Source organism: Entelurus aequoreus, linkage group LG10 (genome assembly GCF_033978785.1).
Source record: "Entelurus aequoreus isolate RoL-2023_Sb linkage group LG10, RoL_Eaeq_v1.1, whole genome shotgun sequence".
Classification (NCBI taxonomy): domain Eukaryota; kingdom Metazoa; phylum Chordata; class Actinopteri; order Syngnathiformes; family Syngnathidae; genus Entelurus; species Entelurus aequoreus.
The window spans coordinates 34698128-34716510 of NC_084740.1; the positions used below are offsets into that span (position 1 = coordinate 34698128).

Consider the following 18383-nt stretch of genomic DNA (forward strand, 5'->3'; position numbering starts at 1 on the left):
CTTCTTTGTGTTTTCAGGCGGTGGTAAAAAAGTGGCTCAGGGTCAGCTCAGCCTGAAGAACTTCTTCCTACGAATGAAGAGCACGCTGACCACCAGGGGGCGCACTGTCAACATCAAATCTGCCAGCTGGAAGGTGCCAAATCAAACAAACTACATAATGGGTTTAAATGTTGTTGACAATTTGGGTTGAGATAATGTTCTCTCTCTCTCTCCCTCAGGTGTTCCACTGCACGGGTCACATGCGTCCATTGGGTGACAAGTCGGAGCCGGCTTCTGGCATGGCCATGACGCTGCTGTGTGAGCCCGTCCCTCACCCGTCCAGCGTGGAATTCCCTCTGGACACGCACACCTTCCTCACCCGCCACAGCATGGACATGCGTGTCACGCACTGCGAGGGCAGGTGAGTGCGCTGCCCCCTTGTGGCCAATATGACCCCCGCCGCCTGGCACCAATGTTATGTTCTTGGCTTTGTTGAATTACACTAAAACCGCGACATCCTAGTCGTGACTTTAGGTCCTGTTTATGTTCCCAGGGTGGTGGAGTTGGTGGGCTACGAGCCGGATGACCTGATCGGCCACTCGGTGTTCGAGTATCACCACGCGCTCGATTCGGATCACGTCAACAAGAGCCTGCACACGCGTGAGTTTAAATTGTCAATTTATGGAAAAAACACTTTTCACGCCGGTTGATTTGGAACTGAATCCTCCATCTCTATTTGTGCTGCATGCAGTGCTGGCTAAGGGTCAGGTCAGCACCAGCCCTTACCGCTTCCTGGCGAGGGGTGGCGGCTTCGTGTGGGCCCAGACACAAGCCACCATCCTCTACAGCAGCAAAACATCACAGTCGGAGGCCGTGGTCTGTCTCAACTTTGTACTCAGGTACGCAAGATGGTAGTATAAAAGTATCAGTGATAGTGTACATGTATCAGTGACAGTGTACATGATAGTATACATGTATCAGTGATAGTGTACATGATAGTGTACATGTATCAGTGATAGTGGACATGATAGTGTACATGTATAAGTGATAGTGTACATGTATCAATGATGGTGTACATGTATCAGTGATAGTGTACATGATAGTATACATGTATCAGTGATAGTGGACATGATAGTGTACATGTATCAGTGATAGTGTACATGTATCAATCATGGTGTACATGTATCAGTGATAGTGTACATGATAGTATACATGTATCAGTGATAGTGTACATGATAGCGTACATGTATCAGTAACAGTGTACATGATAGTGTACATGTATCAGTGATAGTGTACATGATAGCGTACATGTATCAGTGACAGTGTACATGATAGTGTACATGTATCAATGATGGTGTACATGTATCAGTGAAAGTGTACATGATAGTATACACTACCGTTCAAAAGTTTGGGGTCACATTGAAATGTCCTTATTTTTGAAGGAAAAGCACTGTACTTTTCAATGAAGATAACTTTAAACTAGTCTTAACTTTAAAGAAATACACTCTATACATTGCTAATGTGGTAAATGACTATTCTAGCTGTAAATGTCTGGTTTTTGGTGCAATATCTACATAGGTGTATAGAGGCCCATTTCCAGCAACTATCACTCCAGTGTTCTAATGGTACAATGTGTTTGCTCATTGGCTCAGAAGGCTAATTGATTATTAGAAAACCCTTGTGCAATCATGTTCACACATCTGAAAACAGTTTAGCTCGTTACAGAAGCTACAAAACGGACCTTCCTTTGTGCAGATTGAGTTTCTGGAGCATCACATTTGTGGGGTCAATTAAACGCTCAAAATGGCCAGAAAAAGAGAACTTTCATCTGAAACTCGACAGTCTATTCTTCTTCTTAGAAATGAAGGCTATTCCACAAAATTGTTTGGGTGACCCCAAACTTTTGAACGGTAGTGTACATGTATCAGTGATGGTGTAGTGAAGTGAAGGGAAGTGAATTACATTTATATAGCGCTTTTTCTCAAGTGACTCAAAGCGCTTTACATAGTGAAACCCAATATCTAAGTTACATTCAAACCAGTGTGGGTGGCACTGGGAGCAGGTGGGTAAAGTGTCTTGCCCAAGGACACAACGGCAGTGACTAGGATGGCGGAAGCGGGGATCGAACCTGCAACCCTCAAGTTGCTGGCACGGCCGCTCTACCAACCGAGCTATACCGCCCCGTGTACATGTATCAGTGATAGTGTACATGATAGTATACATGTATCAGTGATGGTGTACATGTATCAGTGATAGTGTACATGATAGTATACATGTATCAGTGAAGGTGTACATGTAACAGTGATAGTGTACATGTATCAGTGATAGTGTACATTATAGTATACATGTATCAGTGATAGTGTACATGATAGTTTACATGTATAAGTGATAGTGTACATGATAGTATACATGTATCAGTGATAGTGTACATGATAGTGTACATGTATCAGTGATAGTGTACACGTATCAGTGACAGTGTACATGTATCAGTGATAGTGTACATGATAGTTTACATGTATAAGTGATAGTGTACATGATAGTATACATGTATCAGTGATAGTGTACATGATAGTGTACATGTATCAGTGATAGTGTACACGTGACAGTGTACATGTATCAATGATAGTGTACATGATAGTGTACATATATCAGTGATAGTGGACATGATAGTATACATGTATCAGTGATAGTGTACATTCAGTGATAGTGTACATGATAGTATACATGTATCAGTGATAGCATACATGATAGTATACAGTGAAAGTGTACATGATAGTATACATGTATCAGTGATAGTGTACATGATAGTATACATGTATCAATGATAGTGTACATGATAGTATACATGTATCAATGATAGTGTACATGATAGTGTACATGTATCAGTGATGGTGTACATTTATCAGTGATAGTGTACATTATTTTATACATGTATCAGTGATAGTGTACATGTATCAGTAAAAGTGGACATGATAGTATACATGTATCAGTGATAGTGTACATGATAGTATACATGTATCAGTGATAGTGTACATGTATCAGTGAAAGTGGACATGATAGTATACATGTATCAGTGATAGTGTACATGTATCAGTGATAGTGTACATGATAGTATACATGTATCAGTGATAGTGTACATGTATCAATGAAAGTGGACATGATAGTATACATGTAGCAGTGATAGTGTAAATAGTAGTATAAATGTATCAATGAGAGTATCGATAGATGATAGTATAAATGTATCAACGATAGTATAAATGTATCAATGAAAGTATTAACAGACAGTATAAATGTAACATTACAGTATCGATAAGTGATAGTATAAATGTATCAATGACAGTACGGTATATATTATATCGATGATAGTATACATGTATCAATGATAGTATCAACAGATAATATAGAGATATCGATATAAATGATAGTATAAATGTATCAATTACAGTGTCAGGCGGCGCTTCGTGTAAGACGGCGAAGGTTGTTGTGATTTTAATGCAGACAGCCTGCAGGTGAAAAAGGTATTTATTAATTGAACAAACAAAAGGCGAGAGCTAAGAAGTGCTCTCGGCTTCGCTGGGCTTGAGCTCATCTAAGATGGACTGATACAAAGTGGAAAAGTGTTCTGTGGTCTGACGAGTCCACATTTCAAATTGTTTTTGGAAACTGTGGACTTTCATCTGAAACTCGACAGTCTATTCTTCTTCTTAGAAATGAAGGCTATTCCACAAAATTGTTTGGGTGACCCCAAACTTTTGAACGGTAGTGTACATGTATCAGTGATGGTGTACATGTATCAGTGATAGTGTACATGATAGTATACATGTATCAGTGATGGTGTACATGTATCAGTGATAGTGTACATGATAGTATACATGTATCAGTGAAGGTGTACATGTAACAGTGATAGTGTACAGGGGAAGCTATGCACAGAAAAAGATTAAACTTGACATGTAAGGGCAACAAAAACAGAATGGTGGACATAAGCAAAGAACTCACAAGGAATGTGGAGCAGATTTCGTCCACAAAGTACATCCGTACTCGACCTCAGCACGGAGACAATCATCAACATACTCAACAATGTCCCAACCAAGAATGGTGTTTGGAGCTGAACTTGAATAGTCCTAATTACAAACAGGAGTCAAGTGTGGGGAAAAGTGCTCCGGGGACAGGTGTGAAGCAGCTCCGGAAAAGCACCAACAAAACCGGAAGCGCCAGCAAAATAAAAGCACGGGACAGGAACTACAGCACTAAACACAGGAGGATACTCCCAAACAGCCTGGTCCAACAGGCTGTGACATACAGTATTAATAGATAATAGTATAATTGAAACAATGATAAGATACTATAAACATGACAATGATAGTATACATGTATAAATGCAGACCTGCATAAAGACATTTTATGAGTACTTCCTCCCCTTGGACCAAGAAGAAAAAAATAACTCTGGGCCCCAGTGTTATTGCACCTGGAACTAATCGATGTGTTACAGTAACGTTTAATGCAAAACAGTGTGAACATGTTGGCAGCTGTGTAAATGTATAAAAGTACACAACTCACATGGTCCTCCTCTTTTCCGCTGCAGCGCTGTTGAGCAGTCGCACATCGTTCTGTCCACCGAGCAGCTCTGCGTGGACGACAGCCTCAAAGCCGAGTCCTCGCCTTCGGTCGCGTGTGACTCTGAGCGCCTCAACGAGGATTCGGCTTCCGGTCCAGACAGCCTGCCAGAGGCGAGGACAGCGGACAAACATCTTCGGCTGACGCCGGAATACGAAGAAGACGACGTTGTCTCTCCGCTGACAGGAGGTCTGTTTACGCACGCAAACAGGAAGTGCACCTCTGCTTCATTCTGCTGACTTTGTGGCTTCTTCTTGTCCCGTCAGACTTGGTGTCTCTCTCCTTTGTGACGCCGCACGTTCCAGACAACCTTCCGGATCATCCTCAGGACCTGTGCACGCCACAACTGAGACAACTACTCTCGCCTATCTTCAACCCCATCACCCCACCTCCATCACCATCCTCATCATCATCATCAGGCGCCTCCTCGCCGCAACCTCAGCCAGTGCAGGTCAAGATCTAAAGTTCACAGCCTTTATCGTGCAGACGCTGGGGTTTTAAAAAACGTTCCCTGATGTCTCACAGGCCCAACGAGAGGAGAGCATGCTGGACACCAGCGAGGTGGAGAAGTTGTTCGCCTTTTTGCCAGAAGATGGCGACAACATGCAGGATAGCGGACAGAAGGTGAGGCTAACATGACTTGTGCCTATTTCACTTAATCGGTGCAAAAAAAAATTATTTGACAAATAATGTACAGTGGAACCTCAATTTACTAACTTAGATGGGGTTTGTAAATAGAAAAGTTTGTATAATGAAGCAAATTTCTCCATAAGAAACAATGTAAATATGAATAATGGGTTCCAGCCTCGACAAAAGTCCATATTTTTGTGAAGGTTTGTACACTTTGAACATATTATAAAGTGCAGTACAGTACTGTTTATCAAACTAACATAACAAGAAGGTGATGGATCAACTGTCTCTTTATTAACAAGCTAAAACAACAACGACAAGCTGAACTGTAGTAGGGTTGTGAATCTTTGGGCACAATGTGATTTGATTCGATTCAGGATCGATTCTCATTTCAAAACGATTCTTGGTTCAAAATCAATACTTTTTTAATAACAATGGGTGCCAGTTCTATGATTAACTACATTCCTCGTTTAAAAAAGACAAACAGCTCTGATAAATTTCTATATTACTTAAAAGGAAACTGGTTGTGTTAAAAGGGCAGCACAGTGGCACAGGGGTTAGTACGTGTGCCTCACAATACGAAGGTCCTGAGGATCTTTCTGTGTGGAGTTTGCATGTTCTCCCCGTGACTGCGTGGGTTCCCTCCGGGTACTCCGGCTTCCTCCCACCTCCAAAGACATGCACCTGGGGATAGGTTGATTGGCAACACTAAATTGGCCCTAGTGTGTGAATGTGAGTGTGAATGTTGTCTGTCCAGGGTGTACTCCGCCTTCCGCTCATGTGCAGCTGAGATAGGCTCCAGCACCCCCCGCGACCCCGTAAGGGACAAGCGGTAGGAAATGGATGGATGGATGGATGGATGGGTTTTGTTAAATGAAAGTCTACCCAAACATTTAATAAACTCAAAGAGGTAAATCTCTTGTTGCCTTAAATCTGCACAGCAACAATATGATTTGCCTGAGTGGCTGGACAGGACTTATTTAAAAATTAAAAATAAATAAATAAATACAAATAAATAAAAAATATATAAATGATAATATATATATATATATATATATATATATATTAGGGGTGTGGGGAAAAATCGATTTGAATTTGAATCTGGATTCTCACGTTGTGCGATTCAGAATCGATTCTCATTTTTCAAAAATAGATTTTTTTTTAAATTTATTAATTATTTTTTTTAAACATTCTTTTTTTTTTTTTTTTTAATTAATCAATCCAACACAACAATACACAGCAATACCATAACAATGCAATCTAATTCCAAAACCAAACCCGACCCAGCAACACTCAGAACTGCAATAAACAGAGCAATTGAGAGGAGACACAAACACGACACAGAACAAACCAAAAGTAGTGAAACAAAAATTTATATTATCAACAACAGTATCAATATTAGTTACAATTTCAACATAGCAGTGATTAAAAATCCCTCATTGACATTATCATTAGACATTTATAAAAAAAAAAAAATAAAGAACAATAGTGTCACAGTGGCTTACACTTGCATCGCATCTCATAAGCTTGACAACACACTGTGTCCATTATTTTCACGAAGATAAAATAAGTCATATTTTTGGTTCATTTAATAGTTAGAACAAATTTACATTATTGCAATCAGTTGATAAAACATTGTCCTTTACAATTATAAAAGCTTTTTACAAAAATCTACTACTCTGCTTGCATGTCAGCAGACTGGGGTAGATCCTGCTGAAATCCTATGTATTGAATGAATAGAGAATCCTTTTATATATATATATATATATATATATATATATATATATATATATATATATATATATATATATATACACACTACCGTTCAAAAGTTTGGGGTCACATGTAAATGTCCTTATTTTTGAAGGAAAAGCACTGTACTTTTCAATGAAGATAACTTTAAACTAGTCTTAACTTTAAAGAAATACACTCTATACATTGCTAATGTGGTAAATGACTATTCTAGCTGCAAATGTCTGGTTTTTGGTGCAATATCTACATAGGTGTATAGAAGCACATTTCCAGCAACTATCACTCCAGTGTTCTAATGGTACATACAATATGTTTGCTCATTGGCTCAGAAGGCTAATTGATTATTAGAAAACCCTTGTGCAATCATGTTCACACATCTGAAAACAGTTTAGCTCGTTACAGAAGCTACAAAACTGACCTTCCTTTGAGCAGACTGAGTTTCTGGAGCATCACATTTGTGGGGTCAATTAAACGCTCAAAATGGCCAGAAAAAGAGAACTTTCATCTGAAACTCGACAGTCTATTCTTGTTCTTAGAAATGAAGGCTATTCCACAAAATTGTTTGGGTGACCCCAAACTTTTGAACGGTAGTGTATATCTTTATTCCGTTATATAAGGGTGTCAAAAAAAATCGATTTTTGAATATATTGCTCTTCTTATGTTTAACGATTCTTAATCAAAAATGATTTAAAAAAGCAAAAAGATAAATACGTGTATATATATGTATATTTAAAAAAACACAAATATAAATACATATATATATATATATATGTATATGTGGGCTCTGTACCGAGGATGTCGTTGTGGCTTGTACAGCCCTTTGAGACACTTGTGATTTAGGGTTATATAAATAAACATTGATTGATTGATTGATATATATATACGTATTTCTCTCTTTTTTTTTTAAATCATTTTTGATTTCTTCGATTTGATTAAGAATCGTTACACATAAGAATTGCAATTTATTAAAAAATCTTTTTTTTTTTTGACACCCTTTTATCACAGAATAAATAATGGAACGCATTCATTGGATTAGTGTAATTTCTAAAGGGATCTTTTGATTCTTTTTTTTTTTGTACAATTCGAACCTTTTGGAACAGATTACTAACAAAAACCGAGGTACCACTGTGCATCTCTATATCGTGTACCTAATGAAGTGACCAGTACCTCCACCACGTTGTCTTCTCTCAGGTCATGGATGGGATGGATCTGGAAATGTTGGCTCCTTACATCTCCATGGATGACGACTTCCAGCTGACCTTTTTCAGCGGCATGCCGGAGGACGCTAGCAAGCCTCCGGCTTCTTCATCCGAGCCCCCCGCTGTCAACAGGAAACGGTACGGCGGGACACCACATTCAGTTTTTTCTGTTTACAGAGCTGCCATCTTGGAATGTTTGTGACTGAAGATCATTGCCGTTTCTCACGTTCTCGCTCGGCACGTCTCTCAGGGCTCACGACCCGGACGATGAGGTGCTGTCCCGGCTGATGGTTGGAGACAAGAGACGCAAGCACGACCCCCCAACGCTGGAGGAGGAGCTCCTCCTGAGCCACTCGTTGCTGGTGAGAGGAAGAGGAGAGGACGTCTCCAAGCTAGCTGTTGTTGTCATCACTCGCACGTGTTTATTGTTGGTGTTTGAATGCAGGGCTGTCTGGAGGAAACTGGCCTGCTAGAGGCGGGGTCAGGCCCGCAGGGGCGGAGTCACCTCCTCACCGACAGAGACCCGATCTTTGGTGGCATGAGGGGGCTATGTGACACAGCTGGTATGCTTACCGACAGGAGGCACAAATGAAGTGAAGTCACACTCACCCCATCCGTCTTGTCCTCCCGCAGCTCTGATGAAGGACATATTCAAGTCGCACCCGCCTGACGTGGCTCCATCTCTGTTGCCCATGTGATGACACAGCGGTCCACTTCTTCCGTGACTGAACATGGGGGGGCCCGCTTTATGAGCCGCACTCCGATGATGTTCTGCTCACAACAATCGCACATGATTGACAAACATGTCAGTGGCATCTTTTTATACACTTACTTCCTGTTATGCATGCTAGTTGCCATTGTTCCTTTTAATCTACTGCATGTAACAGGTGGGCGGGGTTGACTTCATCTTACACTCCTATCAATGTTTATTCGTATATGTTGCTTTGTGTGACGTCAAGTCATTAGTTTGAGCAGCTAAAGTAGAAAAAAATGAACTGTGTACTTTGTTTTTTTTTAATAATAACTTTGAAGAAATGGTGCTCGAGCAACATGAGCATGAATTACGAGTTTGGCGCTACTTCTAACGAGCTGAAAGTGTTTCCATGTTTCACTTGAAATAAAAGGTGCAAAAGCTGGCTGTGACCTACAATTTTGTCGTAATAAATAGTGAATCATAATAGTTAGGGATGTCCGATAATATTGGACTGCCGATATTATCGGCCGATAAATGCTTTAAAATGTAATACCGGAAATTATCGGTTTCAAAATATTTGGTATCGGTGTATACACGGACGTAGGGAGAGGTACAGAGCGCCAATAAACCTTAAACGAACTTCCTTTGCGTGCCGACCCAGTCACATGACATCTACGCTTTTCACACACACATGTGAATGCACGGCATACTTGGTCAACAGCCATGCAGGTCACACTGAGGGTGGCGGGAAAAACAACTTTAACACTGTTACAAATATGCGCCACACTGTGAACCCACACCAAACAAGAATGACAAACACATGTCGGGAGAACATCCGCACCGTAACACAACAGAACAAATACGCAGAACCCCTTGCAGCACTAACTCTTCCAGGACGCTATAATATACAGCCCCCCCACACCTCCTCATGCTCTCTCACGGAGAGCATGTCCCAAATTCCAAGCTTCTGTTTTGAGGCATGTTAAAAAAAATAATGCACTTTGTGACTTCAATAATAAATATGGCAGTGCCATGTTGGCATTTTTTTTCCATAGCTTGACTTGATTTATTTTGAAAAACCTTGTTACATTGTTTAATGCATCCAGCGGGGCATCACAACAAAATTAGGCATAGTAATGTGTTAATTCCACGACTGTATATATCGGTATCGGTTGATATCGGAATCGGTAATTAAGAGTTGGACAATATCGGAATATCGGCAAAAAAAAGCCATTATCGGACATACCATACCATACCATACCAACTTTATTTATAAAGCCCTTTAAAAACAACCACAGTTGAAAAATCTCTAATACTGTATCAACGTGTTTGTATGGAAGCATGTTTCTGCCGCTGAAAACAATAAATAATTGATGGTTGGACATAAGAAATAAGATAATAAAGTCGAAATTGAGATATATAAGTCGAAATAGAATGAAAGGTCATAATTATGAGATTAAAAAGTCATAATTATATGTTAAACTTTTAATGCACATAATTATGACCTTTTTATACATACTGTAATATTCCATGAATATAGGCTCATACAACTTCTTTGCTTGTCTTGTCTTACCGGTAATTGCACAAGATGCGATTCAACCACACAACAACGCCAATGTGCGTCTGCCCTCCTTTCCCGGCAATACTCGAACACTTTACTTCCTGTCATCAACGTCACTTCTCTATCTCTCCCCGGAAGTCCCGCCCCGCAGCCATAGTCATTGGCTAACGCCCCGTAGACATCCGCTACAATACTTTTTACATGCACTGCAAAAAGTCTGTGTTCAAAAACAAGAAAAAAAAATTACAAAAATGAGGGGTATTTTATTTGAACTAAGCAAAATTATCTGCCAATAGAACAAGAAAATTTGGCTTGTCAAGACTTTCCAAAACAAGTAAAATTAGCTAACCTCAATTAACCCAAAAATACCTTAAAATAAGTATATTCTCACTAATAACAAGTGCACTTTTCTTGGTAAAAAAAAAGAGACCTTTTTGCTCAATATGTTGAAAAATATTCTTAAATTAAGTAAATGCTAGTGCCATTATCTTGACATAATGATATGCACTCGGCATTACATTTCTTGAAACCAGCAAACTTATAACAAAAACTAATTTATTGTTCTTAATGGAAAGGCAACAAGGCAAGCGCTTGTTACTCTCGGGGTCTCCTAGGCAAATCATATGGTGTAAAAATGCATTTTTCCATCGATAACATGACATCATCGCGCCAAGTGAATGCTCTTTTAGTCAATTAGTGCGCATATCCGGCCCAATTTTTTTAATTGTAATATTGAAGAATTTATCTGAATGTGCATGAACTATTTCTGTTCAAAATTGTTTGAAATGTTAAATGTTTAAATGTTAACTGTCAGTTTACTGTACTGTGGCAACTGTACTACTATACTACTATATGAGTACGTATTTTCTATTGTTTCATTGAAAATAAAACTGCAAATTCCATTTGGCTGTCATCTGTTTTGATTATGAGACACAATTGTGTCAAAGCCATGATGTTTGTTTTCATGCTTGAAGTAAGAAATTATTACTTTAAAAAAGTAGTTTTATACTTCTGAGTGTTGATGACACAGCTTTGCATCAGTTGATGTTCTAGTTTCAAGCATGTTTTACTCAATAAAGGTCATAAAATCTCAGCAACAAGCTGTAATATCTTACTGAGATCATTTAGGACCAAAACCCTTAAAACAAGTAAAACACTCTAAACAAAAAATCTGCTTAGTGAGAAGAATTATCTTATCAGACAGAAAATAAGCAAATATCACCCTTATTTGAGATATTTCATCTTACTTAGATTTCAGTTTTTGCAGTGTGCGCAGTTTGTCTAATAATTGGTCTATATAATTATGACTTTTTTTAACTGTAAGTTTCTCAATACCCGACCTGTTTTTTGTGCCTTTAAAAAAGATTTAGAACTCTACATTAAAACACTATCTACCTCTAACAACCAAAAAGCTGTGAAAACGATGATGCTGTGTTCCAAATTTAAGTTATTTACTGAAATTGAGTGAGCCTATGGCTACTTTGTTTATTATATATATATATATATATATATATATATATATATATATATATATATATATATATATATATATATATATATATATACAGGTGAAATGTAATTTAGAAACAGTTGCAATGTTGACTAATAATACAAAGCTGTTTTTTTTTCTTTCAAACGGTCATTGCTCAAAACATAATATTGAATCAAAATCAATGTTATTATGAATTATTGACCTATCCAAGGTTCCGATTACTTCACATCAAATATTCCACTTTGAAAAATATTTTTGGTGGAAGATTTTGCATATTTTGTGTGTTATAAATAAAAAACCTAGTTTTGTTTGACAAAAAAGGGTGGAAAACAAACAAACCAAAAAACGAACTAACAAAAAAACAACATAAAAAAACTAAAACATTTTGAAATGAGGGATAGATCTGAAGTTGATGTAGACTCCAGAGATTCAAGCGTTAAATATAAAATGTATGTATGCCCTGGCACACCATTATCATCATTTCATGACCGAAACAAAACACTTTTTACACTTTTATACTGAAATAAATACACCTACAACTTATTAAATAAAAACATAGAAAAAACTAACAGTAGCGGTAAAGTTTCGATCCATGAAGGAAAGAAGAAAGTGAATGAATGTTTATAACTAAATAAATTTACATATGCAAACACATTTGTTTTCTTTGGTATTATCTCTTTTATTGAATTAAGTAACATTTATGACAACCTTTTTCCAAAACACAATATAGAATGTGAGATATAACAGGATAATGCGTACGTTTGTCATTTGTTTTCAAAACGCTTACAAAAAAGTGGGACCCCAAAACTTTACTGTGGGACCCCATTTTTATGACTTGATGGGGTCTCTGGGACCCCATTTTGAAAATTCCTAGCGCCAACACTGCTGTCAACAGAGGAGAAAAAAATGCTTTGTTTAAATAAATATATTATTTATAAGGCAAGTTCGAGTATCATTGGCAAATTTTCACCTAGTCCCGGCCTTGGCGTGCTGCCCGCCTTGGCACGCATATGTGTGTCCTCCTTTTGGGATTTCACTATATGGTCAGCCTAAATAATTGATCTATATAATTATGACTTTTTTTAAATGTAAGTTTCTCAATACCCGACCTGTTTTTTGTGCCTTTAAAAAAGGTTTAGAACTATACATTAAAACACTCTCTAGCTCTGACTACCAAAAAGCTGTGAAAATGATGATGCTGTGTTCCAAATTTAAGTTATTTACTGAAATTGAGTGAGCCTATGGCTTTGCACTTTGTTTATTATATATATATATATTTTGCATTCTATTTTAGTTACTTTTAATTTACAACCCCCTGATGCTGTTTTGTACTGTTTTCCACTTACTTTGATTATTATTTCTCAACTGTTTGTAAATGTTGAAATTTATGAATAAAGGTTTTTAAAAAATGAAAACATTTTTGACTTTTTATCTCATTGTTATGGCATTTTATCTCCTAATTTCGACTTTCTTACCTCATAATTTCGACTTTTTATGTCATAATTATTACTTTTTAATAAGCCCACATACATGAAATGTATATAGTTTAGACTGACCATACGTCCTCTTTTCCCAGGACATGTCCTCTTTTGCGGGTCTGTCAGGGCGGAGTTTCTTAAATGCATCAAATGTCCGGTATTTTGAGTTAGAGTTGCGTGTATTTTCCAATGTACGTCCAGGGTTAAGAAGGGGTTAAAACAAAACAAATTGTGAAGGTGTGCTCATGCAACAACATTCGTGAGGGAGGGGCAGAGACAGAGAGCGAGAGAGCGAGACAGTCAAGAGACAGACAGAACACAAGAGAGAAGCCGAAACGTAAATGCAGCTTCACAGATGATTTGCGGGAAAAGTATCTGTGTTTTTTTTACCGCAAATCAACAACAGTAAATTTTTCGGTGTATTACTGTAAATGCCAAAACGGCACCACAGTTTATTACAGTAAAAAAAATAAAATACAGTTTTTGTCATTTAGAGAAAAATGCGGTAAAAACCAGAGTACCGGTAAATTTCACAATTTTACAATTAAATCTATTGCTACTTTTAAATTGCACAATTTTATGGACAATTTGCTTTGAAATCATTATTATTAGTATTTATTTTTATTTAAAAAAAAATGTTTTTATGCATTTTATTAGTAGATTTTAAAAAAACTAAAATGTAAAAAAATATGATAATATGATAAGTTGCAATAATTTCATCTCAAAATGTAGTGAATATTACTGTAAATGGAAAAACAGTACTGCTGTTTTTAGGGTAAAAAAGGCAGCTCAGTTGCCAGAATTTTACTGTAAAATTTGCTTCTTCTTTTTTTTTACTGTAAATAAAAAAACCTGCAATTTTTTAGTGCAATTTTGGCACCTGGGCTACCAGTTTTTTTATTTGTATTTTTTTTTTTTTTTTACAGCAAATAAACAACAGTAAATTTTTCGGTGTATTACTGTAAATGCCAAAACGGCACCACAGTTTATTACAGTAAAAAAATAAAATACCGTTTTTTTCATTTAGAGAAAAATGCTGTAAAAACCAGAGTAAATTTCACAATTTTACAATTAAATCTATTGCTACTTTTAAATTGCACAATTTGATGGATAACTTGCTTTGAAATCATTATTATCAGTATTTATTTTTATTTTTTTTAAAATGTTTGAATGTTAGATAATATATTTTTGCATAAATGGACAATATTTAAGTTAACATCATTTGCGATTATATGGAATACATATATTTTTTTCTCCCAAATAGACAGAAATAATATATATAGTAAGAAAAATTACAGTACTTTATTGATATTGTTTCCAGGCTTTCGAGGGCCAAATAAAATGAAGTGGCGGGCCACATCTGACCTTGAGTTTGAACACAAGTGATATTTTTCACGGTTATCATTGTGGCCGTGCTGATTTGTATCACTTAACAAAGAAATACTTTTAAAAAGGTTTCTGCCTGGAATGTCTTGTTCAAACAAGCTCTAGTGGTCACATGGTTGAACTACATCTTACAGGTTGTTTCTACAAGCGTCAGTAATCCACTAGAGGGCGCTGTTTCACCGTATTTCTACAATAAACACACATATAACACGTAATGTGCCAAAAGTATTAACTTGAAGACAATTCTACTTGCGAATCCGTTAGTGTGTTTGTCAAACTTTTTTTTTTTTGAGTTTGTGGAGTTTGGGCAGTGATTTCACTCCACTCTCGTAGAGACTAACATGTTTTAAGGTGAAAAAGACTCCACATGTAAGAATAATAACGTCGTCATTTCATTTGGTGTAGTACCCAGCCTGGCCTGTGAAAGGCGGTAATGTTCCTCGTGGCTCTGAGGCCACTGTAAAAATAAATAAAACGATGAAGAGTGCGATTTATGCTAACTGTTAGCTTAATGTCAAATGTCATCGCAGTGATCATTTTTAAGTCAACTTTATTTCGGTAAGGCTTGTCGGACACACTTTATATATAAATATATATATACATACTTATTTAACTACAACTTAATGAATAATGGACATTATATTTGTCAGTTCGCTCACGTACCAATTCTTTTTTTTTTTTTTTTTATGTTTTTGAAAAGATACAAATAAAACAACTGGTAGCTCAGGTGCCAAAATTGCACTATAAAATTGCAGGTTTTTTTATTTACAGTAAAAAAAATAAAGTAAATTTTACAGTAAAATTCTGGCAACTGTGCTGCCTCTTTTACCCTAAAAACAGCAGTACATTTTGAGGTGAAATGATTGCAACTTATCATATTATCACTTTTTTTTTTTTACATTTGAGTTTAAAAGTAATCTACTAATAAAATGCATAAAAACATTTTTTTAAATAAAAATAAATAATAATAATAATGATTTCAAAGCAAGTTATCCATCAAATTGTGCAATTTAAAAGTAGCAATAGATTTAATTGTAAAATTGTGAAATTTACTCTGGTTTTTACAGCATTTTTCTATAAATGAAAAAAAAATTTTTTTTTTTTTACTGTAATAAACTGTGGTGCCGTTTTGGCATTTACAGTAATACACCGAAACATTTACTGTTGTTGATTTGCGGTAAAAAAAAAAAAAGTTTTTAAAAAAATACAAATAAAACAACTGGTAGCTCAGGTGCCAAATTTGCACTATAAAATTGCATTTTTTTTTAATTTACAGTAAAAAAAAAATAAAGTAAATTTTACAGTAAAATTCTGGTAACTGAGCTGCCTTTTTTACCCTAAAAACAGCAGTACTGTTTTTCCATTTACAGTCATATTCACTACATTTTGAGGTGAAATTATTGCAACTTGTCATATTATCACATTTTTTTTTACATTTTAGTTAAAAAAAAAAATGCATTAAAAAATTGTGTAATAATGGTATTCACTGTTAGAAGCGACCCTCTGGGGCCAAACATAACTGCGATGTGGCCCTCAGTGAAAACGACTATGACCCCTCTGCACCAGAGGAACAGTTTATATAAACTGAGGAAAAATACACGGGTATCTGGAACAAAAAAAGAACTGATGCCTTCTTGAGACATCAACAAGGAAAAGTACCTTCCATATGAGGACCGGTGAACAAGTTAGGACAGACCTGGGCATTCTGCGGCCCGCGGGCCGCATCCGGCCCTTTGTGCGTCCCTGTCCGGCCCGCGTGAGGCCAATTATAAATTACAAAATACATTTTAAAAAGTATCTATGTCGAGTGTGCAATACAACGGTGCTGCTTTTGTTTTGAAAATCGTTATTTGTATTACTTCCGTGTGGACGTATGCGTGTGCGTGATTGTGAGTGAATGTGAACAGCTGCAATCATTAATTACAAAATAAAGTTGAAAAAACATCTATGTCGTGCGCGCAATACAACTGTGCTGCTTTTATTTTGAAAAGTATTATTTATGGGCGTGTGTCCGTGTGTAACCTGCGAGTGAAGGTGCACATTCAGCGACAAGTGATGCACGGTTTACACCCGAGACGCTAAAAAGAGAAAAGTTGATGAAGAATGGCGTGTTTCCAACAAGACATGGACTGCCATGCAACGTTCCCTCTAAGGTGCGTGCCTGCGCAATTGCGCACTGCTAGCGTCTGCTGCGCGCAGCAAATATATGCCGCGCACCAAATCAAATCCCATCTGAATTCTAAACAAAATAAACATATTTATTCTATGTAATTTTGCAATGCAACTTTGAGTGACAGTGACAACAAGCGGTCCTAACGGTGTTCGTCAACACCGTTCAATTGAACACCGTTCAATTATTGTAACGTCTATCGAGATGCTTCGAGGCCAGGAATTATATCGATCACTTTATTGAGCAAAACTGTTTATATTCGGCCAGAACCACACCAAAAACATAAGTAAAACACTTCTATCTCGAAAAACTAGTCATTTTCTGCCGTACAAACCAGGCCAAAACCAACTTGTCATCTGTCACCAACACGCATAGCACTAAACCACTGGTGCGTTTATGGCCACACAAAAAGTCGGACAACTCAAACACCACACAAAGTTACACTATGACTCCTCAGTCATACGTGTGCTTATTTTACTGTCATTTATTATTAATGTTAATTTATTTATATTAGTCATGGAATGCTGTTACACACACTATGTTGAAGTATTACTATTATTATTAATTATTATTATTATTTATCTTACGGTATACATCAAAAATAATATTGAGCAAAATTTAATTGAAATATTGTCGATGTGGCCCTCCAGCAGTGCTCGATTTGCTCATGCGGCCCCCGGTAAAAATTAATTGCCCACCCCTGAGTTAGGACATAAATCATGGTCCCAGTACGGAAAACCATTGCATCTAATAGAGAATGTCTCATTTGTGGTGAAATCTGTCAACATTAGGGTGGTCCCAAAAAGAAGGGATTTTTCTAATTGACTGTGTGCCGGTTTTAAAAGTGCTCCCCCTCTGGTCAACATATGTAATAACAAGTGTGTGTAAGAATTGAAATGCGCCTCCTTTGGCCAAAATGCATTAAAAAATAATAATAATATGCATTTAGAGACACACTGTAATAACTTCAAGTAAATGATGAAAATTAAAAACCAATTACGAACAAAAAAATTAAAAATTTGATATGATCTAAAAGCAGTCTTTTTCTCACAATGTGTCGACTTTTTTATTATAAAATTGGGGACAATTTCTCATATTACTTCTGTTTCTGTAATATTGCAATATTTTCTCATAAAATTATTACTTTTTTATGTAAAATTACTACTTTTTAATGCAAAATTGTGACATTTGTCATATACAATTCTGACTTATCACAATATTGCCAATTTTTTTGTTGTAAAATAATGACATTTTTTCCGATTATTATTTAGCCAAAAAATGAAGGTTTTCTTATAAAACTGACTTTTGTCGAGTAAAATTACGACTCTTTTCATAAAATTGTCAACATTTTAAGCTTTTCTTGTAAAATTGCGACTGTTATTGAGTAAAATTCAAACTTTTATTATAATATTGCACAAATGTTCAGTT

General features: G+C 36.6%; 1 protein-coding gene and 1 long non-coding RNA gene across 2 annotated transcripts in view; one reads left to right on the forward strand and one right to left on the reverse strand.

The window, feature by feature from the left end:
- Positions 1-9310, forward strand: part of hif1al (hypoxia inducible factor 1 subunit alpha, like) — a 30987-nt gene extending 21677 nt beyond the window's left edge. The window contains exons 5-15 of the mRNA XM_062060593.1: positions 18-133; positions 219-400; positions 533-639; positions 731-878; positions 4562-4782; positions 4860-5044; positions 5119-5217; positions 8167-8312; positions 8425-8536; positions 8620-8737; positions 8808-9310. Coding sequence (XP_061916577.1) covers positions 18-133; positions 219-400; positions 533-639; positions 731-878; positions 4562-4782; positions 4860-5044; positions 5119-5217; positions 8167-8312; positions 8425-8536; positions 8620-8737; positions 8808-8872 — 1499 coding nt within the window. The 3' untranslated portion in view covers positions 8873-9310. The remainder of the gene's footprint in view (positions 1-17; positions 134-218; positions 401-532; positions 640-730; positions 879-4561; positions 4783-4859; positions 5045-5118; positions 5218-8166; positions 8313-8424; positions 8537-8619; positions 8738-8807) is intronic.
- On the reverse strand, positions 7048-10573 carry LOC133658497 (uncharacterized). The gene is made up of 3 exons (XR_009827482.1): positions 10442-10573; positions 8784-8945; positions 7048-8702 (listed from the first exon to the last, which is right to left on the reverse strand). It is a non-coding gene; the product is annotated as an uncharacterized LOC133658497 (long non-coding RNA).
- Positions 10574-18383: the final 7810 nt, after the last annotated feature.